Source organism: Pagrus pagrus (genome assembly GCF_965226575.1).
Source record: "Pagrus pagrus genome assembly, chromosome: 9".
Classification (NCBI taxonomy): Eukaryota; Metazoa; Chordata; class Actinopteri; order Spariformes; family Sparidae; genus Pagrus; species Pagrus pagrus.
The window spans coordinates 23,108,716-23,133,911 of record NC_140193.1 but is presented as its reverse complement, the minus strand read 5'-3'; the positions used below and the strand labels follow the sequence as shown (position 1 = coordinate 23,133,911).

The 25,196-nt window shown below is 39.0% G+C and overlaps 2 protein-coding genes across 3 annotated transcripts; both read left to right on the top strand.

Moving 5' to 3' along the window:
• The first annotated feature begins 1,667 nt into the window (after window positions 1-1,667).
• On the top strand, window positions 1,668-4,030 carry LOC311262467 (G-protein coupled receptor 183). Of its 2 annotated transcripts, none has more exons than XM_084361853.1 (4): window positions 1,668-1,679; window positions 2,210-2,563; window positions 2,922-3,436; window positions 3,513-4,030. In XM_084361853.1, exons 2-4 carry the CDS (start codon window positions 2,215-2,217, stop codon window positions 3,675-3,677), a joined length of 1,029 nt encoding a protein of 342 aa, XP_084217979.1. In that variant the 5' UTR covers window positions 1,668-1,679; window positions 2,210-2,214; the 3' UTR covers window positions 3,678-4,030. The 2 variants fall into 2 exon arrangements, with proteins under 2 accessions (XP_084217979.1, XP_084217978.1); XM_084361852.1 differs by lacking the exon at window positions 1,668-1,679 and adding an exon at window positions 2,035-2,085.
• Window positions 4,031-19,120: 15,090 nt separating this feature from the next.
• gpr183a (G protein-coupled receptor 183a) lies at window positions 19,121-24,896 on the top strand. The gene is made up of 2 exons (XM_084362881.1): window positions 19,121-19,409; window positions 22,426-24,896. The coding sequence occupies exon 2, from the start codon at window positions 22,449-22,451 to the stop codon at window positions 23,571-23,573; it is 1,125 nt and encodes a 374-aa protein (XP_084219007.1). The 5' UTR covers window positions 19,121-19,409; window positions 22,426-22,448; the 3' UTR covers window positions 23,574-24,896.
• The last annotated feature ends 300 nt before the right edge of the window (window positions 24,897-25,196 follow it).

Below are 25,196 nucleotides of genomic sequence, written 5' to 3'. Positions count from 1 at the left end.
TTGGTTTGCTGAAGTAAATCTGCTGCATCTTCCTCTACTGAAGCAGACGCGCATTGCCACATTTTTACCGCCATAACTATTCTCAGAATTTAACACCATGGGTTTTTTTTTTTTCAGTTTACATTGTTCAGGTTTTTAATCTTTTTGGGGGGGTTGGTAGTTGAGATGTACATAGAGGTGTAAGTGATTCATCCACACATCACAGGATTGTGACAGTTTTGCACAAGCGCCAGCGATACTTCCTTCTATATCTTCCATCACCAACTTCAGGCCTGTCTGTCTTCACCTCAGCCACACACAGAAACAGACTTGAGAAACCTCAGAGGCAGGAATGCAATAAAAAACCTCACACCTACCTATCACTTCATCTAACCTTTCGAATTCACGCTTCGCAAACTGCAAGCAGTGTCGTGTATACATGCACAGTTTTATTGAACAGTGGCCTCTGTACATGTCACATCACATTTGTTTTTGTCCCAATTATTATGATTTGTGCATTTAACCTCTATACAAGAGTTAGATATTGTCATGTGCATATGCATGTGTTAAACAGCAACCACTGCAAAATGGATTCTATGACAATAAATCAATCAGTACTTGCTTAATCTCACTTTCACTATCCATCCTTTTCTCTCTCTCTCTCTGTCTCTCTCTCTCTCTCTCTCTCTCACACACACACACACACACACACACACACACACACACAAGCACTCAGGAGGACTTCTGTATTAACAACACTGTAAGAACAGTGAGGCTTGTGCTCGACTAGTTCTGCCTTCTCTCTCTTCTGAAGGTGGCAGCACAAATGTCTGGGTGTCTGGCTGACATCACCCAGTGGGTGTCTGCACACCACCTGAAACTCTTCAACTCATCTGTTCAAATATATGTACGCCTAAATGTATCCGTCAAACTTGATTTGTATAGAAGCCTTTTTAAGAGGTTCTTGCAATTCAATGTCCTTCACAAGTGACTGACAAGTTAAAGGGACAGTTCACCCCAAAATTACATGTAGTGCTATTCATCTAGGTTTTGTTGTGAGTTTCAGAGTTTTGGAGTTGTCAGCGGTAGAGATGTCTGCCTTCTCTCGAGGATAATGGAACTAGATGACACTTGGCTTGTGGTACTCAAAGTGCCCAATAAATACATTCAAAAAAACTCAACAGCAATGTCTCTTTACAGAAAACATGACCCGGTTACACAGGCTAACCCACTGCCCTTGATGTTAACAGTTTCATATGGAAACTTTTTTTTTTTACCAAGCTACACCTGCCAACCGTATCACTGCAGAGAAGTATGACTCCATCTACTTATGGACAAGAGGCTCAAGATCCTGATTAAATATCAATGGCATCTGCCTTGGCTAAACTGTAACGTCAGATAGCTAAGTTAGCAAGCCTCTTGTCCATGATTAGCATGCTGTTGGGTGTAGTTGGTATAAAGAAAATAGTTCCTACATGAAACTACTCACAACAAGGTCTGTGGTATATCTTGAGGAACCAGGTCATGATTTCTGGAAAGAGATGTGGCTGTTCAGTTTTTCAAAGGTTGATTTGAGCACCACAGGCCAAGTGCCATCTAGTTCCATTACACTGGCGGGAAGGCAGTCATCTCTTTGGTCGATGTCTCCAAAACTGGGCAGCGCACACCAAAACAATTTAAAAGGATAAATAACACTACAGGTAAGAGCAGTAATATTTGTTTTTCATTTTGTGGTGAACTGCAGACAAGATGAAAGATTAAAATAATAATGAAGATTATACAAGTGAAATAATAAAAACAAACAGGCATTAAAACAGTGCATGGTACTGTTTAATGATATATTTAGTAATATACTATAAACTATTAAAAAAGATGGGACTGTAAATCAAAGCCATGAAATTGTCTCTACAAAGTGCATTAAGTAACTACTGTGGTCACAGTATGACAAAGTATGACAGACATGTGATGTCAAAAAGGAGAGGTGGGATTTGAACACTGCACCCAACCTTTTTAGAGGTACTTCAAGTTTTGCAGCTCATTTTACATCCACAACCACCTGACTGAGTATTCACAGTGAATGAACTTGTTGGAACCCTGTCTCTTGTTGTGAGTATGTTATATTCTGATGATCTTTATCTAGTTCAGTGGTCTCTTATTCCTTTGCTTATGCACACTGATTCATGTATAATAATTTGAAATTGACTTTGTGATCCTTTGCTCAAAATGACAGGTGGGATGGCTGTAGAAAACATCACCCTGGACTCAGCCAGAAACTCTCTGAACCAGAGCGGCTGTGATGTGTTTGTTTACCAGAGAGCCGCAGTGGTCCTCTTCCCTATTTTCTACTCTGTGGTTTTCATCATCAGCGTGTGCGGCAACAGCTTGGTTCTTTATGTAATCTGCCAGAAGAAGCAGAAGTTCAACTCCACTTCCATCTATCTGGTCAACCTGGCACTGTCTGATACGCTGTTCACACTGACGCTGCCTGGCAGAATTACGTACTACATACGTCACTATGACTGGCCCTTTGGTGACCTTCTCTGCAGACTGACCACACTTCTCTTCTTTGCAAATACCTATGCAGGTAATAATGCTTTTAGTTGCAAATACATTATGTTTATTTGTTTCTCCTATTTTTTCAATTCTGAACTTGTGTGAAAGATTTCAGCATTTACAAAGGACAAGAAAAATGTACAAAAGCTAGTTTAAAATTGCATTAAACTTTTATACACTCAAAGTATATTAAGTATAAAAAGCTTGTTGACCAAAATGTAAAGGTATCAGAAGGGGGACCATGGATGGTGAAAACACCTTCTACAAAATCGTGATCTGACTTTATAGAAGCCCATTTGGCCTAAATTTCTGTTCTCTACTTTTGTGAAATTAATTTTGCCATTCTGTTTGGTATGTGTTGAGCATGTGATATTTATTATTTCCACCAGGTATTGGCTTCATGACCTGTATCAGTCTGGACCGATACCTGGCCATGGTGCACCCACACCGGCTGCAGTGTTTGCGGAGTGTGAGGGTGGTGCGCAGGGTCTGTTGCCTGGTCTGGGCTCTGGTATCTCTGCAGATAGCTCCTCTGCTGTTCCGCAGCATGCTGCATGAGCACCGGGACAGACGGACCTGCATGGAGTACTTCAACTTTGATGGCTCCCGCTTCACCCCTTATCTCCTGCTTCTGGCCTGCGCCTTCTCCTTCTGTTGTCCGCTCATCATCATCATTGGCTGCTACACCAAGATCAACCTGAAGCTGCGAGCTGTGGCCAAGCAGAACTCCGTAACTGGTCGATCGAGGAGGAGCCATAGGGCCAACACCATTATTCTCCTCATCCTCCTCACCTTTCTCATATGCTTCAGTCCTTACCACCTCAATGTTATGCAGTTTATGTCAAGAAAGATACACCACCAGCCAACCTGTGAGGAACTGAGGGCCTTTAAGGTTTCTTTACAGGTAGGACCTGCTTGTTTATTTAATTTCAAACATTCCCCATCAATTTTCCTTTTCACAATCTATCCTCTACTTGCAGATTACCGTTTCCCTGATGAACTTCAACTGCTGCTTGGACCCAGTCATCTACTTCTTTGCCATCAAGACCTACAAGAAGCGGGTGCTGAGCCTGTTTAAGGGCTATCTGTACACTTCTGGTGCTTCCTCCAAAATGACAGCTGAGAACAGCAGCAGCAACACCTGAGAGAAACCACAGCTGAGCTTGCAGGAGATGTGCTAACAACAACCAGTGTCACAGAGATGACCTAGTTTAAACCCAAGAATGCCTTTTTTAGTGTCTTGTGTTGACACTCTTTGGAAACTAACAAGTCTTTCACTTAAGATATTGTGACAACTGTGCATGTACATATGCAGTAGATGTCTATTAAAATACAGGGAAGATCACATTTGCTAATTTGCAGCTTCTCCCACCCAAAGTGTTGAGCACAATGATGTTTGCTTGAGAAAAATGTATACAATTTATTGTTCCAAATCTGTTATATCTTTATTTTTACATGAAAGTGTATCTTATATACTGTTTTATTCTTATTGCCTTTCTTGCTCATATGTGTGCAGTAGCAGTAGTGTTCATTCATTTTTTAAATTAAATTTTGGTTCATCAGTGTTTGTGTTTTAGACGGCTCTTTGTTTGATTGTGTATGTGTGCAGGGTGAAGGAAATGTCCTAAACTACAAACATCAGCTACGCTTTTTTTGGTTCTCCAATCTCACTTCTCTTTTGTCATGTGTTCCATTCACATGTCACACAGCTGGTGTTTTCCCATTGCAAGATGGTCTCTAGTTTTACCAAATGTCTTGAAATCTGGAAAGATTGAATGAACAAATGTGGGCGGGGGGTGTAAAGTGGGCGGACAGTAGCCCTTTTCTTATTTCATACCCATCTTCTTTTAGTACCCTTGTTTGGACCACACCCATAGTTGAACCCCGCCTTCATTTTGATCTCAGTTACAAACCTGCATATTGCAAGGCTGAGCTGCAATTGCACTGACAAAATCTTCACACATTGCAAGTATCAGCTTAAAGATCTGGCATGATGCTTTGTGTTCAATTGGAGGACATTGCAGTAATCTAGTCTAGATGATACAAATACATCAATATTAATTCAGCAGTGTTAAAAATGGCCAAACACTGACAATAAGTATGCTTTTTCTTGGTAGCAGGGATTTCTATCTGGTATGCAAATACATTATGTAAAAAGAAAGATAATCTGAATATATAAACCTCAGTATCATCTGCATACATATGTAAAATGACATATTAAAGGTAAATGTTGCAGAGTAAAAACATTTAAACAGAGAAGACAATGAACCTAACAGAGCTTTTAAAGTACCCAGATGAAAAACTTCAGCACCTTTAGTGATAATTAATAGCAGGTTTGTGTACACTTATTCTGAAGACAGGAAGGGAGTGGGTACTTGTAGAAAGTTTGATAGTGACGGATCCGAAGGCTAAGAGCAGTAACCAGAGGACAGTGAGCTGTTCTGAGGGATCAAAGGATCCAGAAAAGGTAAGAGATTGACAAAACTTTGTAGCGATATGATTGACTTAAAATGTTAAGTCAACTTTTCGCTTGTGAGGGAACATTTGGGGGTGTTGATATAATGATCCCATTTTTCTGTGGTGTAATAAAGAAATTATAGTGGACCTACAAACGGACAATAATAGATTCTTTGTCCACCCAGATTGTTCTCTGTGTACCACTCCACAAGATTGTTGATTTCCTCCCAATATGAACTCTCATCATAGTTTGTAATGCCGCCGATGATGGTGGTGTCATCAGCATACTTCACAATAGAGTTCTCCTGATGTCTTGGAGTGCAGTTATGGGTGTACAGGTTGAACAGGAAGAGGCTGAGCACACAGCCCTGGGAGGGCAAAAGGGGCATTTCTGTAATTTTTCATTTGACTTAAAAAAGAAAAAAAATATTATTAAATAAAATCAGATATGGTCGTCTGATTTTCTGTATAGCATTAGACACTACTTACATTAGAATCCTTGAATGTCACCGAATTCAAAGAGTAATTTTACCAGGCTTCACGGTAAATATTTCACATCAGTAATATTAATGATGAACTTATGCTTTATGTGAATTGGCCTTGCATTGCAATATCTCCAATGCTGTCCCAGAAGACAACATCGATGATGATCTCTGCATTAAGTAACTACTGTGGTCACAGTATTACAAAGTTTGACGGAGATACGATGTCAAAAAGGAGAGGTTGGATTTGAACACTGCACCCAACCTTTTTAGAGGTATCTCAAGTTTTGCAGCTCATTTTACATCCACAACCACCTGACTGAGTATTCACAGTGAATGAACTTGTTGGAGCCCCGTCTCTTGTTGTGAGTATGTTATACTCCGATGATCTTTATCTAGTTCAGGGGTCTCTTATTCCTTTGCTTATGCACACTGATTCATGTATAATGATTTGAAATTGACTTTGTGATCCTTTGCTCAAAATGACAGGTGGGATGGCTGTAGAAAACATCACCCTGGACTCAGACATAAACTCTCTGAACCAGAGCGGCTGTGATGTGTTTGTTTACCAGAGAGCCGCAGTGGTCCTCTTCCCTATTTTCTACTCTGGTTTTCATCATCAGCATGTGCGGCAACAGCTTGGTTCTTTATGTAATCTGCCAGAAGAAGCAGAAGTTCAACTCCGACTCCATCTATCTGGTCAACCTGGCACTGTCTGATACGCTGTTCAGAATTACGTACTGCATACGTCACTATGACTGGCCCTTTGGTGACCTTCTCTGCAGACTGACCACATTTCTCTACTTTGCAAATACCTATGCAGGTAATAGTGCTTTTATTTGCAAATACACTATCATATGTTTATTTGTTTCTCCTATTTTTTCAGTTATGAACTTGTGTGTAAGATTTCAGCGATTACAAAGGACAAGAAAAATGTACAAAGGCTAGTTTAAAATTGCATTAAACTTTTATACACTCAAAGTATATTAAGTATAAAAAGCTTGTTGACCAAAATGTAAAGGGATCAGAACGGCCTGAGGGCCTTTAAGGTTTCTTTACAGGTAGGACCTGTTTGTTTATTTAATTTCAAACATTCCCCATCAATTTTCCTTTTCACAATCTGTCCTCTACTTGCAGATTACCGTTCCCTGATGAACTTCAACTGCTGCTTGGAGTGTCATCTACTTCTTTGCCATCAAGACCTACAAGAAGCGGGTGCTGAGCCTGTTTAAGGGCTATCTGTACACTTCTGGTGCTTCCTCCAAAATGACAGCTGAGAACAGCAGCAGCAACACCTGAGAGAAACCACAGCTGAGCTTGTAGGAGATATGCTAACAACAACCAGTGTCACAGAGAAGACCTAGTTTAAACCCAAGAATGCCTATTTTAGTCTCTTGTGTTGACACTCTTTGGAAACGACTAACAAGTCTTTCACTTAAGATATTGTGACAACTGTGCATGTACATATGCAGTAGATGTCTATTGAAATACAGGGAAGATCACTTTTGCCAATTTGCAGCTTCTCCCACCCAAAGTGTTGAGCACAATGATGTTTGCTTGAGAAAAATGTATACAATTTATTGTTCCGAATCTGTTATATCTTTATTTTTACATGAAAGTGTATCTTATATACTGTCTCATTCTTATTGTCTGTCTTGCTTGTGTGTGCCATGCAGTAGCAGTAGTGTCACACAGTAGTGTTCATTCACCTTTTAAATAAAATCTTGGTTCATCCAGTGTTTGTGTGTCAGACAGCACTTTGTTTGATTGTGTATGTGTGCAGGGTGAAGGAACGTCCTAAACTAGATGAATCATCTCAGCTTTTTTTTCAGCTTTGCAACAAATGTTGTGGCTATTAGTGCAGTACAACAGCAGCTTTCACTTCCTTTGTGATTTTGCCACGTGTCAGGACATGTGGCAAACATTTTAATGTACATTAGTTTATTGTAGGACACTGGAGTTATTATTAGACAAATCTGTGGTATGTACTCTTCTACTATTAAAATTATTTCTACATTACGTGAGAAGTTTGGGTATGTCAAAAAGAGAACATGTCACATATTTATGTTTTACACCCACATCTGAGTTCTGCGTGGGAGTGCGTAGATGAATGCCATCACCACTTCCTCACCCACCTTTCCTGCTCCCCCTCAGAGGCCTCATTCCTGCTGGGTCCCACATCTTGTGGTGGAGCTGCTGTGTGTGTCTTACAAATTTAAGCAGGTGCACATTGTCTGTTTATAGTGCATGCTCATATTTAAATTTAACCTTTAACATTTCCTGGGTTTTTGGAAGAGCTGCCCTATGATTTTGCGTAGAAAGTAATTTGCATAAATAGAGACAAGAAGTAATAAAATGGTTTGACTGATGATTGCTGATGTGTTTTTTGAATTATTGTGCAGTTGATTTATGTGTCAAAACAAAGAATACACAAGCAGATGAAGGAAACAAATTATATAGGTTATTCATTCAGGGTCCCTGAAAGTCAGTTGCTGAGTCAACTTGAATGGCACTGAGTAGAGTGCACACCTCGGCCCAAGCCCAACAGTCTCCTTCATTTCAATCAAGCCTAATCCAATAACAAATAGCCCTGTATCACTCTAAATTTCAAACCACCCATAACTGTGCATTAAATTGTACTCACTCATAGATACCAGCCACCTAAACATGTCCGATTTATTTTTTATCAAGATCAATACATTATACATTATTATATTCCCTGAGAAATGCATAAAAAATATGAAAAAAACACCTAATCTCTCAATGTTGATGTAAGTAAGATATTATATATATATATGTATATCTTACTTATATAATATCATGGCACAGTTCACTGGTCTCACCAATCTCACTTCTCTTATGTCATGTGTTCCATTCATATGTCACACAGCTGGTGTGTTTCCATTGCAAGATGGTCTCTAGTTTTACCAAATGTCTTAGAGTGGACCGGAAAGATTGAATGAACAAATGTGGACTGGGGGTGTAAAGTGGGCGGACAGTAGCCCTTTTTCTACTTCATACCCCTCTTCTTTTAGTACCCTTGTTTGGACCACACCCATAGTTGAACCCCGCCTTCATTTTGATCTCAGTTACAAACCTGCATCTTGCAAGGCTGAGCTGCAACTGCACTGACAAAATCTGCTCACAGACAGACAGACATATAAACACATGGCTCAAAACTGCATCTCTGGTAGTTCTCACTTCAATAGTTGTCTATTGCCTTGATGACACACACAAACAAACACACACGCACGCGTGCGTGCACACGCACACACACACACACACACACACACACACACACACACACACACACACACACACACACACACACACACACACACACACACACACACACACTCAAAAGGTGAAACCAATACTAGCCTCACTGTGGTGTCAAGTAAAAATAACAGCATCCTCTAATCTGAGCATGCACAGTGGATAGTAAGTGCTAAGGGGATCAGCTAAGTAAGCTTGAACTGAACCCTGAATGACTTCACACATTACAAGTATCAGCTTAAAGAGCTGGCATCAGAAAAGCACTGATGCTTTGTGTTCAATTAGAGGACATTGCAGTAATCTAGTCTAGATGATCAAATGTTCATTTTCAAAAATACAAAAGAAAGATAATCTGAATATATAAACCTCAGTATCATCTGCATACATATGTAAAATGATGTATTAAAGGTAAATGTTGCAGAGTAAAAACATTTAAACAGAGAAGACCATGAACCTAACAGAGCTTTTAAAGTACCCAGATGAGAAACTTCAGCACCTTTAGTGATAATTAATAGTAGGTTTGTGTACACTTATTCTGAAGACAGGAAGGGAGTGGGTACTTGTAGAAAGTTTGATAGTGACGGATCTGAAGGCTAAGAGCAGTAACCAGAGGACAGTGAGCTGTTCTGAGGGATCAAAGGATCCAGAAAAGGCAAGAGATTGACAAAACTTTGTAGCGATATGATTGACTTAAAATATTAAGTCAACTTTTCACTTGTGAGGGAACATTTGGTGGTGTTGATATAATGATCCCATTTTTCTGTGGTACAATGAGGAGATTATAGTGGACCTATAAACCCACAGTAAAAGATTCTTTGTCCACCTGGGTACAGCAAAACAAACCATTGACATGACAGAAATAGCTGATAGCTAACATGCAAACAATGGGTTCTTTTTACACATCAGGCAGACACAGAGCAACAGCAGCGTTCATTTGGAGCTATGTTTCCATAAACTTGATATTTCACCCAGCTCCATGTCACTATCCACCAGGGAAGCAATCTGACTCTATAGCTGCTACAGTAAATGCACACTAACTTTCTTTTGCCACTTGAGCGTGCCCTCTCACAGTGCATGTAGTCACTTGAATACAATTTATTGTTCCATTCTGAAATGTTGTGTGTCTGAAATGCTGTGTGTCTAATGTGTTGTTGTTCTGTTTTATATGACACATTATATGACACTGATTCAGACCTGATCTCTGAATGAGAGAGGTAGAGAGGGACTTTTTTCAACATTTCATTTGATACATTAGGGAGCAGGGCAGGTCAGAATGTTGTCATTTCATCTCGTGAAAATATCTAGCTGTCTGGGAAACTGCACAGTTTGTGCAAAAACAACCCTAACCTCAAGTGATATCAGAAGAATCTCACCATGTTTAATCAGACATTTGCACCCACCAGCTTTGTTTACTTTAGATAGACCAAACTTTAGTGCAGCACTGAAGGTTCACACCACAACATTAATGATGCAAAAACTGTGAGATATTTAGGGCTCTCAGCTCAGCTTTTTCTAAAATTCTTGCTGTACTGAGAGTCTACTTTTAGAGTAACTAATGATTAAGTAATTATTGATTAATGTCTCTACTTGTTAAATACACAGTATTATGTTTCACTTGACTTGAAGGTACACAAAAAGAGTAACTTTTGATTAAGTATTGGGTAATGAATGAGTCCTTACTAGTTTGTGGCACTCAGCGGCTGGTTAGTTAATAAGGAACAACTCATAAAGTGGTCAGTATGTTGCTTCACAGATATTTATGACCCTTTACCTAATCATCCCAGTCTGCTCTCTAGTAACTCATCAGAATTTGCTATATGGTCCTTGAATCAGTTATTCAGGGATTACTCATCAATGATTCATTAATTATCAAGTAGTTCCTGATTCAGTACTGACTTGTTCCTTAGTAAATACTCACTCTTTTGTGTACCTTATTGTAAAGAGTTACTCGCCTGTTCCTACATTATACAAAAGGGAAACTTGCACGGTCTTCATCTTCCATGACAAATTCATTACGAGATACCTCTTCTTAGCAGTGCTGTTTTGTGGGGATCCACAGTTGTTTAGTTGTCTTTGTTTTTATGGTTGTGAACTGAATTAGAACTGAACTGTTTTAGGATTGTGGAGAAAACAAAACGTAATCTTTCACCAAGTGGATTGAACTCTGGGACGAGTCTTGCACCCAGACCCACATCACAATTGCTTTACTTGCCTATTGTAATTTGACAATTGAATTGAGTTGTGGTCTTCCTGTTTTCACAGAGCTGTTTTTTGGTGATGTCTATTATTATGTGTCCAACATGACTCGGACACCCCTTCATTTAAAATTGTTAGAGCTATTCAAGTCATCAAAATTCCAATATACTACAGCTCTATAGCATTGCTAGCACCCTCTAGTCACCTCTCTCCTCAAAACCTCCCTCTACTTCAAAAGAGTGACAAAGAATTGAAAATGAAAATCAGTGAAACTGAAAAAAGCGTAAAAAAAAAAAAAATTTGTCACTGGAAAAAGACTGACATGAAGAAAAAAAAACAGAAGATTGCCTGTGTTTTATTTTTCAGTGCCATTACATCTTTCAGTGCCAATTTCCATTGCCAACAACTTTTTCCAATGGTTTATCAATGCCAATGTTTCCTTTTTCAGTTCAGGATTTGTTTTCAAAGCCTACCAAATTTTATTTATGATGCCAAAATTCAAAGTCACTGTCCTGGCTCCGAAGAATTGTTTCCCCATGGATAGGAGATGTGCTCTGTCTCTCCTGTCTTTTAAAAAATCATATTCTTATTTTAATTGTTGTTATTATTATTATAATTATTATTATTATTTTTGCTGTTGTTGTTGTTGTTATAATCATTATTAGTATTTATCTTTTATCATATTTTTCTCCTCCTGTGTTCCTGTGTTTTACATACACATAAAACTTGCCATACCTCGCCTTGCCCTTTTGTATGAGTCAACTTCATTGTTGATACACACCCGTAGGTGCTTGATGGATTGCAACATCTCCACTTCCCCACTTCCTCACCCTGGATAGTTTCAGTTTGTGGCTTCTCAGTCTGTCATCAACTACCAGCTCCTATTTTCTTACGGACATTCTGGTGCGAGGCGGCCTGCCTGCCAAAGCTCTAGTCTTTTGTACTACTCCTCATGACCCTCAATGAGGAGTCATCAAAGAATGCTGGAGGTGCTGGCAGTGACCCAGAGCTGAACATTGTACCTTAGAATCCCCTCATTGAACACATGGACGATTTTAAATGCTAAAATAAAACAAATCAAATACAGAAATAAAGTCAAATACAAAACAAAATACATGTACTTGCTTTTTTATGTATGCATTTACCATCCATTTAATGAAAACCATGGAAAATGACAGTTATTTAGCCATTCGTCTTAAAAATTTAATGATTTGTGACATGATAATCATGATATGCAGTTTTAAGAGATGGATCGGGCTGCAGCGAGTGTACAGGTGCTCAGAGGATCTTACCTGAATTCTTAATGTTTACAGCTAAGCTGATTAGTGTGTGCCAACTAGTATTAGCTAACAGTAAACAACTGGTTTAAAGGGGCACTATTTAGTTTTGGGAAAGAAATTCAAACTCAGAATTTTAATATTTACAATATTAATGACGTAATAATACAAACTCAAGGATATTGCCAGAATACACACTGAGGAAGGGCGACTTCCCAGAAACGTCCATGTGGCATGAATAAACATTGTGATGGGGGTGCTGTCCTTTTTTTCCTCTTTTGTTTATTCACTACAAGAGGTTTGAGTTGAGCGCGTTGTTTCTTATTTGAATAATGCAGTACATGGGTTGTAAACAAGAGGCATGGCCAGCAGAAAGCTTTGCGCTTTCCGTTTGCCATTCAATTCTAGCATAGTTCCCTTCAAAACAAGACCACGCTTTTCCCTTAGCTCTCCCCTGAGTCGGGTCGAGCTTCGGTGTCGGCCTTCCGTTCTGTTTGATTTTTAGCTACACCTCAAAAGCACGTTTAGTGAAGTAATTTTTTAGGAGAACCTCGAGGTCCCCATCTCCATTCATTCTGTGATGACTCGCCAACTGCCCGCAGATGCTAAATTTAGGCTGGCTGGTTGGAGATCAGCGCAGGCAGGGTTTCTTTTTTTTTATGATGACACTTTGTGATTGATGAGACGATAGGTTCAACCTAGTGTCCCCTGTTTTGTTTTTTTAATGATGAATTGATTATTTTCAATCTAGCTGGCTATCACTTTTACCTCACGCCTCCCCGGCAGTTGGTGAAAACTTGGCTCCGTAAATTAACTTTCTTAAGTTTCCCTAAGGAGTAGAACCTTTTCTAAACCAGGGTGGTGATGTGTGATCACAATGACAGCTCCTCTGTGAAGTTGAGTCCCAGGAAACTAAAACTGTTCACCTGCTCCACCTCAGCTCCACTGATGTAGACGTGTACATGTAGATGTGTGTCTTTGCCTCCTTTTTTCTAAAATCAACAGTCAGCTCCTTGGTTCTGCTGACGTTGGGCAGGATTGTTGGTTTCCTCCCTATATGAATCATCGTAGTTTGTAATGCCGCCGATGATGGTGGTGTCATCAGTATACTTCACAATAGAGTTCTCCTGATGACTTGGACTGCAGTCATGAGTGTACACTGTGAACAGGAAGAGGCTGAGCACACAGCCCTGGGATGGCAAAAGGGGCATTTCTGTATTTTTTTACTTAACTTAAAAAAAAGAAATATTTATTAAATAAAATCAGATATGGTGGTTTGACTTTCTGTAGCTTTAGACACTACTTACATCAGAATCCTTGAATGTCACCAAACTCAAAGAGTAGTTTTACCAGGCTTCACAGTAAATATTTCACATCAGTAATATAAATTATGAACTAATACTTTATGTGCACTGGCCTTGCATTGCAACATCTATAATGTTGTCCCAGAAGACAACATCGATGATGATCTCATATGATTCAAATACTTTAAATTCAAGTTACCATTGAGGACTGTACTGTATGTAGTAGTATACACGACTAGCTATCTATTCTAGATATCTTTCTTGCAAACAATTCAGCTAAGAAGAATCCTCTAGGAGACTGTTTGTACACCAAGAAAACTGGTTACTGTCCGCTCATGTCAGCGCCAATAAGCTCAACAACAGTCCCTACAGTCCCGCACTGTGCATTTAGTATTGGCAGGTGTATACTGCCCCCTGCTTGATAACACTGGAATGCAATACACCTTTTCGCTTGGTGTTCTGTATTATGATTTGATTCTAAGGTGTGACAATGAAAAACAATTCACTTCATAAAGACCGAAGAAACAAATATTTTTCTTTTAGTAATGATGCAGTAAATGCACACACAAAAAGCAAATGCAAATTATAATGTGTGTAGTATTTGACTTCATTCATGTTGGCATTGAAAATCTTCCATAGAACATTTCATATGAAGATTTAGGAGAATGTGTATGGAGTCAGTAACTTTAAAGAAGGCTGAGGTTTGAGGCCATTAACTACAAATCATTTAGTTTTTAATACATTAAGAAAAATCTCTTCAATATCTGCACATGACATCTACAGTAAATGATAAGCACTTCATTAAAGTGAGATATATTTTCCTAATGTCTGACACGTATCTATCTATATAGTTGCCACTATAACTGTGTGGTTATAAAGCATGCTAGTGGCACTTCTAAGGTTGTGTATTCGCAGTCAAAGCTGTTTGGTTTCCAACAGGAAATAGGCTGTGTGACGCTTATTAAAATTATTGTTCATTATTCATGAACCACCTCAACTAACCCTTGACATATTTTATCTAAAGAATCTGTGAGTGTGTTTCTCTGTTTGATAGATCACACAGAGGGGCTGTTCAGAACGGTTGTTCATTACATTATCACATCTCATCAGATACAGTAAAAGCATTATGCATTAACATAATTTATGTAAAGAATTACTAAATCCACCCGAATATGAGTCAAATCTTGCTTTTCATAATACCACCTCTTGCGTTGTTTTTTTTTTTTTTTCAAGTGAACATTTACTGCTGGTTGGGCAGGAAACTCACACTTAATCATCTTAGATTACAGATAAGGCTGTTCTTTCAGTAATAACACTAAAAAAAACAGATAACAACTCAGTTTCTTGGCAATCTTTAGAAACGTAGCCACTGCTGTCTATCGCTTCTCACATGTAAACGGAGAGACAGCAGACAGGCGCAGACTGCAATGGGGGTAGACAAATTGTTGTTGTCTTTGTGGTTTCTCTTAGTAGCTAAGTACACCTGAATTTAGTCCAGTTATATAAATAGGGGATATTTACATATTTCTTTCTGATACTTTTGTGTGGTTTTTTAGTTGGTTTTTTAACTTTCAGGAAGCCACGCTCACCAGTAAGGCTTGGTTTCATCAGATAAACTATGCCCTTGTTAACATGCAACTACCAGTCATCAGTAAAGCCGAACAGTTATATACACAGTTACATGGCCTGCAATATAATGTTCTGGTCTTTCATTTTCCTAGGATATACAATTTATACAAGATGTTCAATTTTTTTAATATTTTGTATCATTTCAGGTTATCTCTATTTCATCTTATTTCAGATTGATTTTATGAAACAAAATGCATGGACTTGACAGAACATCTATCAGACTTTAACTTTTGTCTGCAACACTGTTGAGAATGTATTTGGAGGAGAGTTTGCCTCAGACAGAGACATTGCTGCCATCCTGTGACTTACTGAAGTTACAGCACAAGATTTGTCTAGTTTAATGTCCTAAAATGTTGTTTATTGTACACAGAGGAAGTAGAGGAAAAGAGTTTCTGGCCATGTGGTAAATGTGCTCCAGATTCTACACCCCAAACTTCTTGTGGGTCTTATTAAAATAAATGATATATGAGTTGCTAAGCAACCAAATACAGTTTTGAAAATACTGTATAGCAGTATAGAGCTTAGTACAGGATTACAACATAATTATGAAAACGTGTCCTCTGACAATCTGAAACTAGATCCAACTGATCTACTGTAAAAGGTCAGTGTAGACGCATCACACTGGATTTCACGTGAAACACTGACTAGGTTAAAGTACTGACTTTAAAGGTCCATTGTGTAGGATTCAAGGAGAACTCTTGGCAGGAATGGAATATAAACTGTCTATTCATAATTATAAATAATAATCGTTTTCACTAGTGTCACTTGAAACTAAGAATCTTTTCGGGATCGGCTCCACTTCCACAGAGTTTGGCATGTTGCACTGCCATGTTTCTACAGTGGCCAAACCAAACCATACTGCAGACAGTGCCTTACATGTTTTCTGCGTTTTTAGTGGAAATGGTAAGGTGAGGGGTATTTAATTGGTTGCAATTTGTAACCTCACAACTAGATGCCACCAAATCCTACATACTTGAAGGTTTGCACTGTTTGGGGGTTCCCACCTGTTTTGGGTGGACATCCCCAGTGTGTCAGTGCAGGATTCATAGGCAGTTTTAACCCTTGAGTGGCTTCCATAGGCATCAGGGGACTTTGCATTGAAAGGGCTATGATTTCTATACAGTTCTTCAAAAAAAAGATTCAAATATAATTTAATCTTTACATACATAAATATATCTTAAATCAAATGGGCTGGAGTGTAGAGCCTACAAAACAAAACTGTCTTATACATACATTCTGACCTTACTCTAAATATTACATCAGTGATTCATCAATTAGTCAGAAGTTTGATCAGATTCTGTGATTGACTCGACTAAAGGTGAAGATGAAGTCAAATTTTATCTGTTACCAAAAAAGTGCTTTTTTTTTTACAATAATTTGATGGTTGTAAAAATGTAGAAACACTAAAGTAAACATGTTAAAGATATGAATATGTTTACAACTCAAACTTTTCTTTGAATGAAAAAAATAGTCTTTACATTTTAAATTCTCAGACTATCAATGAAATCAAGTGCTGTTAAAAAATCATCAGTTCAGCTGTCGGAAGTTGTTACCCAACCAATGCTGTTTTTTCTGAAGAAGTGAGAAGAACAGCCACAGTAGTTTCCTGTATAACTTTTGCAATCTTATCTGAACCACGTGTTGATCTGAAAGAGCACCAGCAGAGTCCTGCTATCCAACTATTGGCACTTAAGTCATTACCATAGTTAATACAGTTATAGCGTGTTTGGTAACAGTGGACACTGTGAATACTGTGAAAGGGATGTTGATGATGAGGTTATTGCTATTTTCAGACTTGAAAAGGTTATTTAAAAAACATGTGTTTTATTTTCCGTAAGGAGAATGTGTCTTATATTGAAAGTAGTAGCTTAAGAACATTTTCATCTTGTTACTACGAAGGAAAAGCGCTGCTGATTTTCTTTCACTCAAGCCAGCAGTGTCACACATTAATCAAACTGGGAATATTGATAAAATGTATAAGATATATACATAAATAAAACAAATACATGAAAAAAACAGTGGATTATGGTGGGGTATACTAAAGCATCACCATTACAGCATATTTCAACTGGTCATTGTTATGTTCATCCACCTCCTATTAACTCTTGGCAGGCAACATATAAATTAGATCATCAGTTGAAGGCTACAATGGTCCTCCATGGCAGATAGCTGTATATTTCAACAGTTACACCTCAAGAGGATTTCCTTCTTTAAGTTTCTCACTCACAACTTCCTTTATTGTGCACAGGATGTACTGATTAGTATCAAATGATCAGAGAGATTTGCCAGTGTCTGACAGTCTCACAGTTTCTGTGCAATTAATTAAAAAAAAAAAAATATCATAAAAACGACAATCATTTTTCATCAATTTTTTATTTGAAACATAAGATCCAAATAACATTAAGGAAGAGTGTCAAGCCACACCAAGGGACTTTTCTTTGGTATTCAGCCCCATTGTCTTCTATGAATAGCCATGGCAGAATACCATGTCTGGTGTCTGTCAGCGATGGGTGTGATCTGGCCGTCTGGTGCCCAGTGAGTCAGATCCACAAGGCCAGGCTGTGAGGAAGTTAAACTGCTTCCTCTGTCTCACCGCCGGACTTGTTTTGAACAAAGGAAGGTTGTTGTCATTAAAAAAAATACATTATTCTTGTAGATATATTTGATTTGTATTGTAATATTAGCACAATTTGTTGATGAAGGTTCTCAGTTATCCAGGTCATGGTAAATCTAAGTGCTGTATCGTAGGCCACTGGACTTGTTTCAGTTTCTTGGAAGACATTTCACCTCTCATCCAAGAGGCTTCTTCAGTTCTAACTAACTGTAGGGAAGTTGCAGGCTTTTCAGTATCAGCACAATTTTTACATTCCCCATACAGTAATACAGTATATGTTTATAAATCAATACTGAGCACTCCATTAATCGTCTCTGTTTAGCTGTGTAGTAAGACCTTTTCTGAGTAATCATAATGTCATGTATTTGTTAATAGTGCATAGCTGAAAATGTATAGTAGAAAAAAAAGGGCGGGAGCAATTTGAAGGTGTGAAAACCACATGGTAACAGAACAGTGCACTAGTGCATGAACATTTTCAGTTGGCATTCAGTAACCCCTGATTCAAATATTGGGAAGCCAATTAGGCTACTTATTTTACTTAACATGATGATGAAACATTTTGGTGATCACTGTTTGAGTCACATTTTCTTTGTTTTCTTTTTCTTCCAGACATTGCATCAAGGCTTGACCACATCTTACATTTCAAATGTTCTCTGATCTCTCACACCAAAGTGTATGTGTTTCTAAACTGAATGCTGCCACTCCTACACCTTAAACCATTACCTTTATTTGTTTGTTGAGGTTTTTTGACTCTGTGGCATCAGTGTGCTCTTAGCACAAGCGATTGGTGGTTCTTGGCAGGAACATTTTGTCAGTACTGTTAATCTATGGCTGACTTGAATTATCTTCAAAAGAAACTGTACCAGAATGAGTCATATGAGGCTCTTTTTTTCTGAAAGTCACACTGAGCTCAAAACATCATAACAAAGGTGCTTCTGGAGCAAAGGGGAAGTTCCTCATTATTGCTGTCACTCATTTGCGTAGTCTAAAGGAAACTGATCTGAAACTGAATAAACGTCTGAATTTGGATATTAAGAATTATCAGAGAGAGTTATGAAATTAATGAGCAGCTTTAGCATTGATCTTTGTATGCCAATACAACAAGCTGTCTGATAAAAACAACTGTTTGGCTCTATCTGTACAGCTGAAGCCACATCCTCCCAAGAGTGCACACATGGCATGCCATGCCTTATGAAACCTATCCTTCCCAAAATATGTCACAGATGGCTCAACACCCCCGTCTTCCTTAATCAAAAAGGCCAAATCAAAATGTTACATACGTCAGTCCAGTGACACATGGCGTTTGACACTTTTTGGGTGCAATCAGTAGGTGTTTCAAAAGTGTGTGCTTAGAGATAGAGTTAAGCAAAAGGGAGAGAGGCACAGAGACACGCACACACACCGGCAGACAGACAGAGAGAGAGAGAGAGAGAGAGACAGAGAGAGAGAGAGCAACAGGATATTTTGTCACTATGGTTACTGGCAGCAGATCTTGATTTCTGTATGTCATGCTGCTCTCATTCAGGGCAGTGTAGTTGTAGGGCTGTCAGGGCAGAATCTTGTAATTGAGATAAACTTTGTCATGACTTGTGGATCGATGTGTCTTCAGTAAATATAAAGAAAAGCTTGTTCCATCTGTGAGGTAAGTTTTCTTTCCAACTTTTTTTCTTTTTAGGGTCAGGGTGAATCATTCATAGTGAAATAGATGGGACATCGTGTGGGAAAATGTATTTGTATGATATATGTAACTGTTTCAGTTGGCTGTTCGTCTTGAATTGGATTTCTGTTGGGAGAAATGTGAAGTATTTCCAGGGTCAGACAGTATCTACATGCGCGCGTCTGAAATCTACTCTTGCCTAACAAATGACAACCAAAATTTGCATCTTAACTGCAGCATGGCATTTTCAAATGGTAACTCATCACACCTTTATAAATAGTAGTCTCATTAGTTTAACACAAAGAATATTGGATTGTGAAATAACACCGGTCTTCTTGGGGAATTCAGTGTTGGAAAATACCTATTAACATGAGAGTGAAAGCAATGAAATCACAGTGTCAACACTCAAGAGTTTCAGTTGTGAACAGTTGTGTAATCAGAAAAGTAAAATAATTATACATAGCATAAGTATTTTCTTTAAACGCATTTAAAGTCATATAGCTACATTCATGAATATAACTTTATTTCAATAAGAAAGGCTTCTGAAATGTATCCTTGCTGCATGTTTGCCCCAAATAATTCTTCACTTGTGTTAATGGGTCAGGAAACATGTTCCTCCACTGCACCATGTGCTTGCGTGGGTTATGATTTCAGCTCAAACAATATGACTTTCCAACTGCCTGCCATTTCTAAGGGCAGAGCACCCTGGGGAAGCTGACTTCCTCATATGCAAGGCCATCTCTCAACACCAAGTGTTTTTTTGCCGCATACGTGTGAGAGTGCTGCAGCTGCATTCAGAATCACGGTAAAGCCCTGGTATTGTTCACCGACTTCCTTCATATCACTTTTAGCCACAAACGGCCTGAAAAACAAAAACAGCTATGTCCTGTGAGTCAAATGAATACATCAGTGGTGGAATGGGCTAATAGTTGAGGCCGATGCTTATGCACCCAATTCTCCTAACTCTTTAATTGTCATATACTGTATATGTGTAAACAGGTTGAAAATGTACTCATAATTATCTACATGATGCCTTGATGTTCAAATAGTGAGCTAAGTCTTCAAACAACAGAATGAAAAGCTAAATGTATGAAAGTAAAAACACACGGGTTCAGTCAGAAAAAGAAAAAATGTTGTTCCTTCCTTGGCCTTTATCTATTCTATCTTGTTATCTTGTTTGAAAACAAGGCTTGATTGTGCAAATGCCAAGGCTTGATTGTGCAAAGCCTTGGTTATTGAAACTGAGGCAAAAGTAAAGGCAGAGTTTGGTTTCTGCCGAGCTTTGCTCCAAAAGAACCACAAGGTGGCACTACACAGCAAAAAAACAACTTGTACAGTATTTGACAGGACGGGTTGCCTCTCATTCTCTGAAGCTCTCCTATTCATGAATAATCAGCTGAGAGTTCACATGTTTGAAAACAATGTTTTAGTTAGCTGAGGGTGAAAGGTCAAAATCTAATGAAATCATCTAAATCATGCCTTGAGTGTTTTATAATTTATTACAATTCAAAGAATCCCACGCTTTTATAACCGGAGGTCATTGTCAGGTTATGTTTAAATTAAACTGCCAGTAAGTGCTCAAGTAACTTCCTTTTTGAAAGCGAGCTCTGTAACTGTAAACCTTTGGCGCTCTTGTGCCAGTCTTGCCTGAGACAAGAGAGTTTCATATCAACATAGACACAGACTCAGTGTTTCGTTCATTGACATAATGTATGTCTGATTTTGTTTCCTTTAAGTGGATGCTTTGCAGGTGAAAAGGGTAGGGTAGGGGTTTCATTAATAGATATTACCACAAACCCTCCCCTAGTTTCTGAAATGTTATGCTTAAATGTGCAAATGAGGCATTGTCTGATTAGAAATGTAAACATTTGCATACATTTTATAGAACACCTAAATGTATATGTTAGAGGTTTTCTTTCCAATAGTCTAAGTAGACATGTTATAGAAGTACAAATAGCTCACAAGCCTAAAATTGACCATTGCATGAAGAAAATGATGGTTCACTTGTGGTTTCTCCCCTTAAATACACACTATGTTTATATCCATGTCTGTTTGTTCATGGGTTGGCTGGTTTTTCAGCAGTATTACCCAAAACTATTGAGTGTATTTCCATGAAACTTGGATGGAGGACAGGTCTCAGCCCAGAATAGAGCCCATTAACTACAAAGAGGCAGATCCAGGAGTTTTTTCTCACTTTCTTTTATATTGCAAGACAGGGCATTTTTCTACATTTTCATCAATTTTATCAGGTAATAATGTGTGGATATTGATGAAAAAAATCAGTAATATTCAGGTGGCTGGTATCTATGAGTGAGTATAATTTGATACAGATCCTATATCTAGCAGGCTTAAATTATGGTTAAGCAGTTCAGGGTGGTTTAAAATTAACAGTTAACAACCAAATAACTGAAACTAACCTATATCGATTGGATCACCTTATGACTGTGTTACACCCCAGGCAACAAGTAGAGACTGTTGTTCACTCATGATGGACCAATATAGACACTGTGCAGACACACACGTAGTCTGTTGACTGTCTAGAGCTGGACTGCAGCTCTGTTCACTGCATGCTGCTGTAACATGTACGTCAAAATACAAAAGAAATATAACTTGTGGAAATAATGTATTCTGTGGGCAACGGGGGCGGGACTAGATAAGCATCTGCTTCTCCCGCTTTCCCTTTCGGCCATGTGTACTACCTGATTTTAACTAAGATGATGTGTGATGATGACTGTCTAATAACATGCCGAAATAAATAAATAAATAAATAAATAAATAAATTGAGAGTGATACAGGGCTATCACGTTTGATATTGGATTAGGTGTAGTTGAATAGAAGAGGACTGTTGGTTCTTGGCAGAGGTATGCGCTCTACTGAGTGCCATTCTAGTCGTATTATGTTTTTGGATAAAGGAAAAAGAAAAGAAGAAAAGAAAATGTATAAAGAAATGAAATGCTCTTTCAACCAAATCATTCACACATTTTATTTTTCCTTTTTGCAGTTACTGGTTCCTAAACTATCAGGATGGGTTCTTCTGCTGTGTCTGTGGCCTCCTCCACCACCAATGACTCTAATTCTACCTGTGACACCCTGTACGACCACCGGGACTATGCCAGGGTCCTCATGCCTCTTCTCTATTGCATCGTGTTCCTTGTGGGACTGCTCGGTAACTGTCTCGCCCTCCACGTCATCCGGTCCAATCTGAAGAAGATCAACTCCACCACCTTGTACTCTCTCAACCTGGTCATTTCTGACATCCTCTTCGCCCTCTCTCTGCCTCTGAGGATCGCCTACTACGCTCAGGGCTTCCACTGGCCTCTGGGTGAGGTGCTGTGCAAGATCTCAGGCTTCATCTTCTATATCAACACCTACGCTGGGGTCAATTTCATGACCTGCCTCAGCATAGACCGTTTCATCGCTGTGGTCCTGCCTCTGCGTTTCTCCCGATTCAGGAAGGTCAGTAATGTGCGTTACATTTGTGTTGCTGTGTGGCTTGTGGTCCTGGCACAAACCCTTCCGCTGCTAGGCATGGATATGACCAACACGGAACCTGATGGCTACATCACCTGTATGGAATACCCAAACTTTGAGAAGGTTGACCACATTGCCACTGTACTGATTGGCGCCGTCTTCCTTGGCTACGTCATCCCTGTGGTGACCATCCTCGTTTGTTACTCCGTCTTGTGCTCCAAACTCCATTCCTCAGCCAAGAAGAACCATCTGACTGAAAAGTCTGGCCGGAACCGCAAGGCCATCGGTGTGATCTGCTGCGTGTCCCTAGTGTTTGTCATCTGCTACAGCCCATATCACATTGACATCCTGCAGTACATGATCCGCAAGCTGACGTCAAAGCCTGACTGTGCTGATCTCACAGCCTTTCAGGTGTCGCTGCACGTCACCGTGTGTCTGATGAATCTAAACTCCTGTTTGGATCCTTTCATCTACTTCTTTGCCTGCAAGGGCTACAAGAGGAAACTCTTGAAGATGTTTAAGCTACAGGTCAGCATGTCCTTCTCCAGTGCAGTGAGGACGTCACCTGAGGGCTCCTCGAAGGATATTATTGATGGCAACAAGATCCAGCTCAACAGTTCATTTATGGGTACAACCAGTGAGAGACTCACAGAAAGGAGAGGACTGAGGCATGAGTGAATGAGAGAGCTGCGGCACAGAGTTAAACAAGATGAAGGACCTTTTACGCGTGGGCCTGCTTTAATCAAGACCAGTCAAATAATGTGACTCACTCATGTCATCAGGGACTCCAAGCAGCCACTCAGCATCTGGATCCATAAAAGTTCAGCTCTTTTGCACCAGATTATTTTACACCAGGGAAGCTCTTTGATAGTACATCAACAACATGACTCAGGATTTTGAAAAAGGAAAATCTAGCACATCCTATGTGTATGTATGTTTTCTTATCAACATTAGTGAATCACTCAGGAAAGCAGAGACTATTGCAGCTAAGGAGAGGAGCGGAGGATACTTCTTCATACAACGCATGCTGTCTCCTGATCATAGACTGAGTTTTAATGAGGTAGACCATGTTGGAAGTGGACAGTCAACTGATAAAGAGCTGATAAAGAGACATCGGTGAACATTGGTGGGTTGTCAGAAAGTGTTTTCATGTGCAGTGTGTGAAGAAGTATATTTCTAGAAGCAGTATACTCAGCTGAAAACGAAAACATTTTTGAAAGCAGCAACTAAATTTTTGCAACCAAACAATGACCTCACATCTGACCACATCCCCACAGTGTTACTTTAATGAAATGAAATGTTAAAGCAGAAGTAGATATGAGTTTGAGACCCAGACAAGGGACAGGGTTTTTACCTAAAGTTTCAGTTCAGCACAGTAATATCTCAGGGAAAATAGGCACACTGTACACCAATTGTTTCAGCTGCTTATCAATAGATTAGCTTCAATTTGTCAGAAAGGCTCCATATATTTCTCTGCTTTAACGTTCTTTTCCTTGTGGTAACAGTGGGTACGGTCTATGATGTCATTTATTTAAAGGGGAAATATGGAGTTTCCTTGTAAAGCTGTAAGTTTTGCTAAAATTGTTGTGTTATTCATAATAATTCAATGTGTATCCCTGAGGTCTAACAAACATGTTGAGTATATTTAATTCATCATAAAACATTTGAAAAGCTGATTTTTTAAGGATAACTTTAAATCCGGCATTCTTTGTTTAAGTAGCTTGCTTGTCTTCTTCGTTTATTTGCTGGCAAACTGCATCATATTGTGGTGTGCTGTCACCACCCGTAGATCAGTAAAATAGTGTGAAACTATTGGTAGGACTCGGAAATGGCATCTGACATGTGCATGATGACAAGATGAACAAAATGTGAACCCAGTTGTCAAAACAGTTTTAGGTATTTTGTGCACTCCATGGAATATCGATCAAACTGGTTTATACATATTTTAAGAATTGATTTAAGAATGTTGTTTTGTCTTTACAAATGAACTGTTTCAATGTTCCTGTGTTGGCATGATGAGTTGTTTTTTTACCCTATTAAGAGCTCTGACGGTTGAGGTGGTAACGGGATGTGGGGACTGAATGTTGGGTGTCAAATGGTTGGTAAACTGTGTGATTAACACACACATCCAACTCATAGTCTGCTCTTCAATCCTCTTCTGTTCACCTCCAACCATTCCTTTCAGCTCATTCAACAAGTAGTTTGGTTGTTAAAATGTTCTGTCTTGAGAAATGTTGAAGAATTTTAGATCAAGAAACCCAAATCAACCCGCTTGCAGTGAACCATCCACTGTCTCAACCA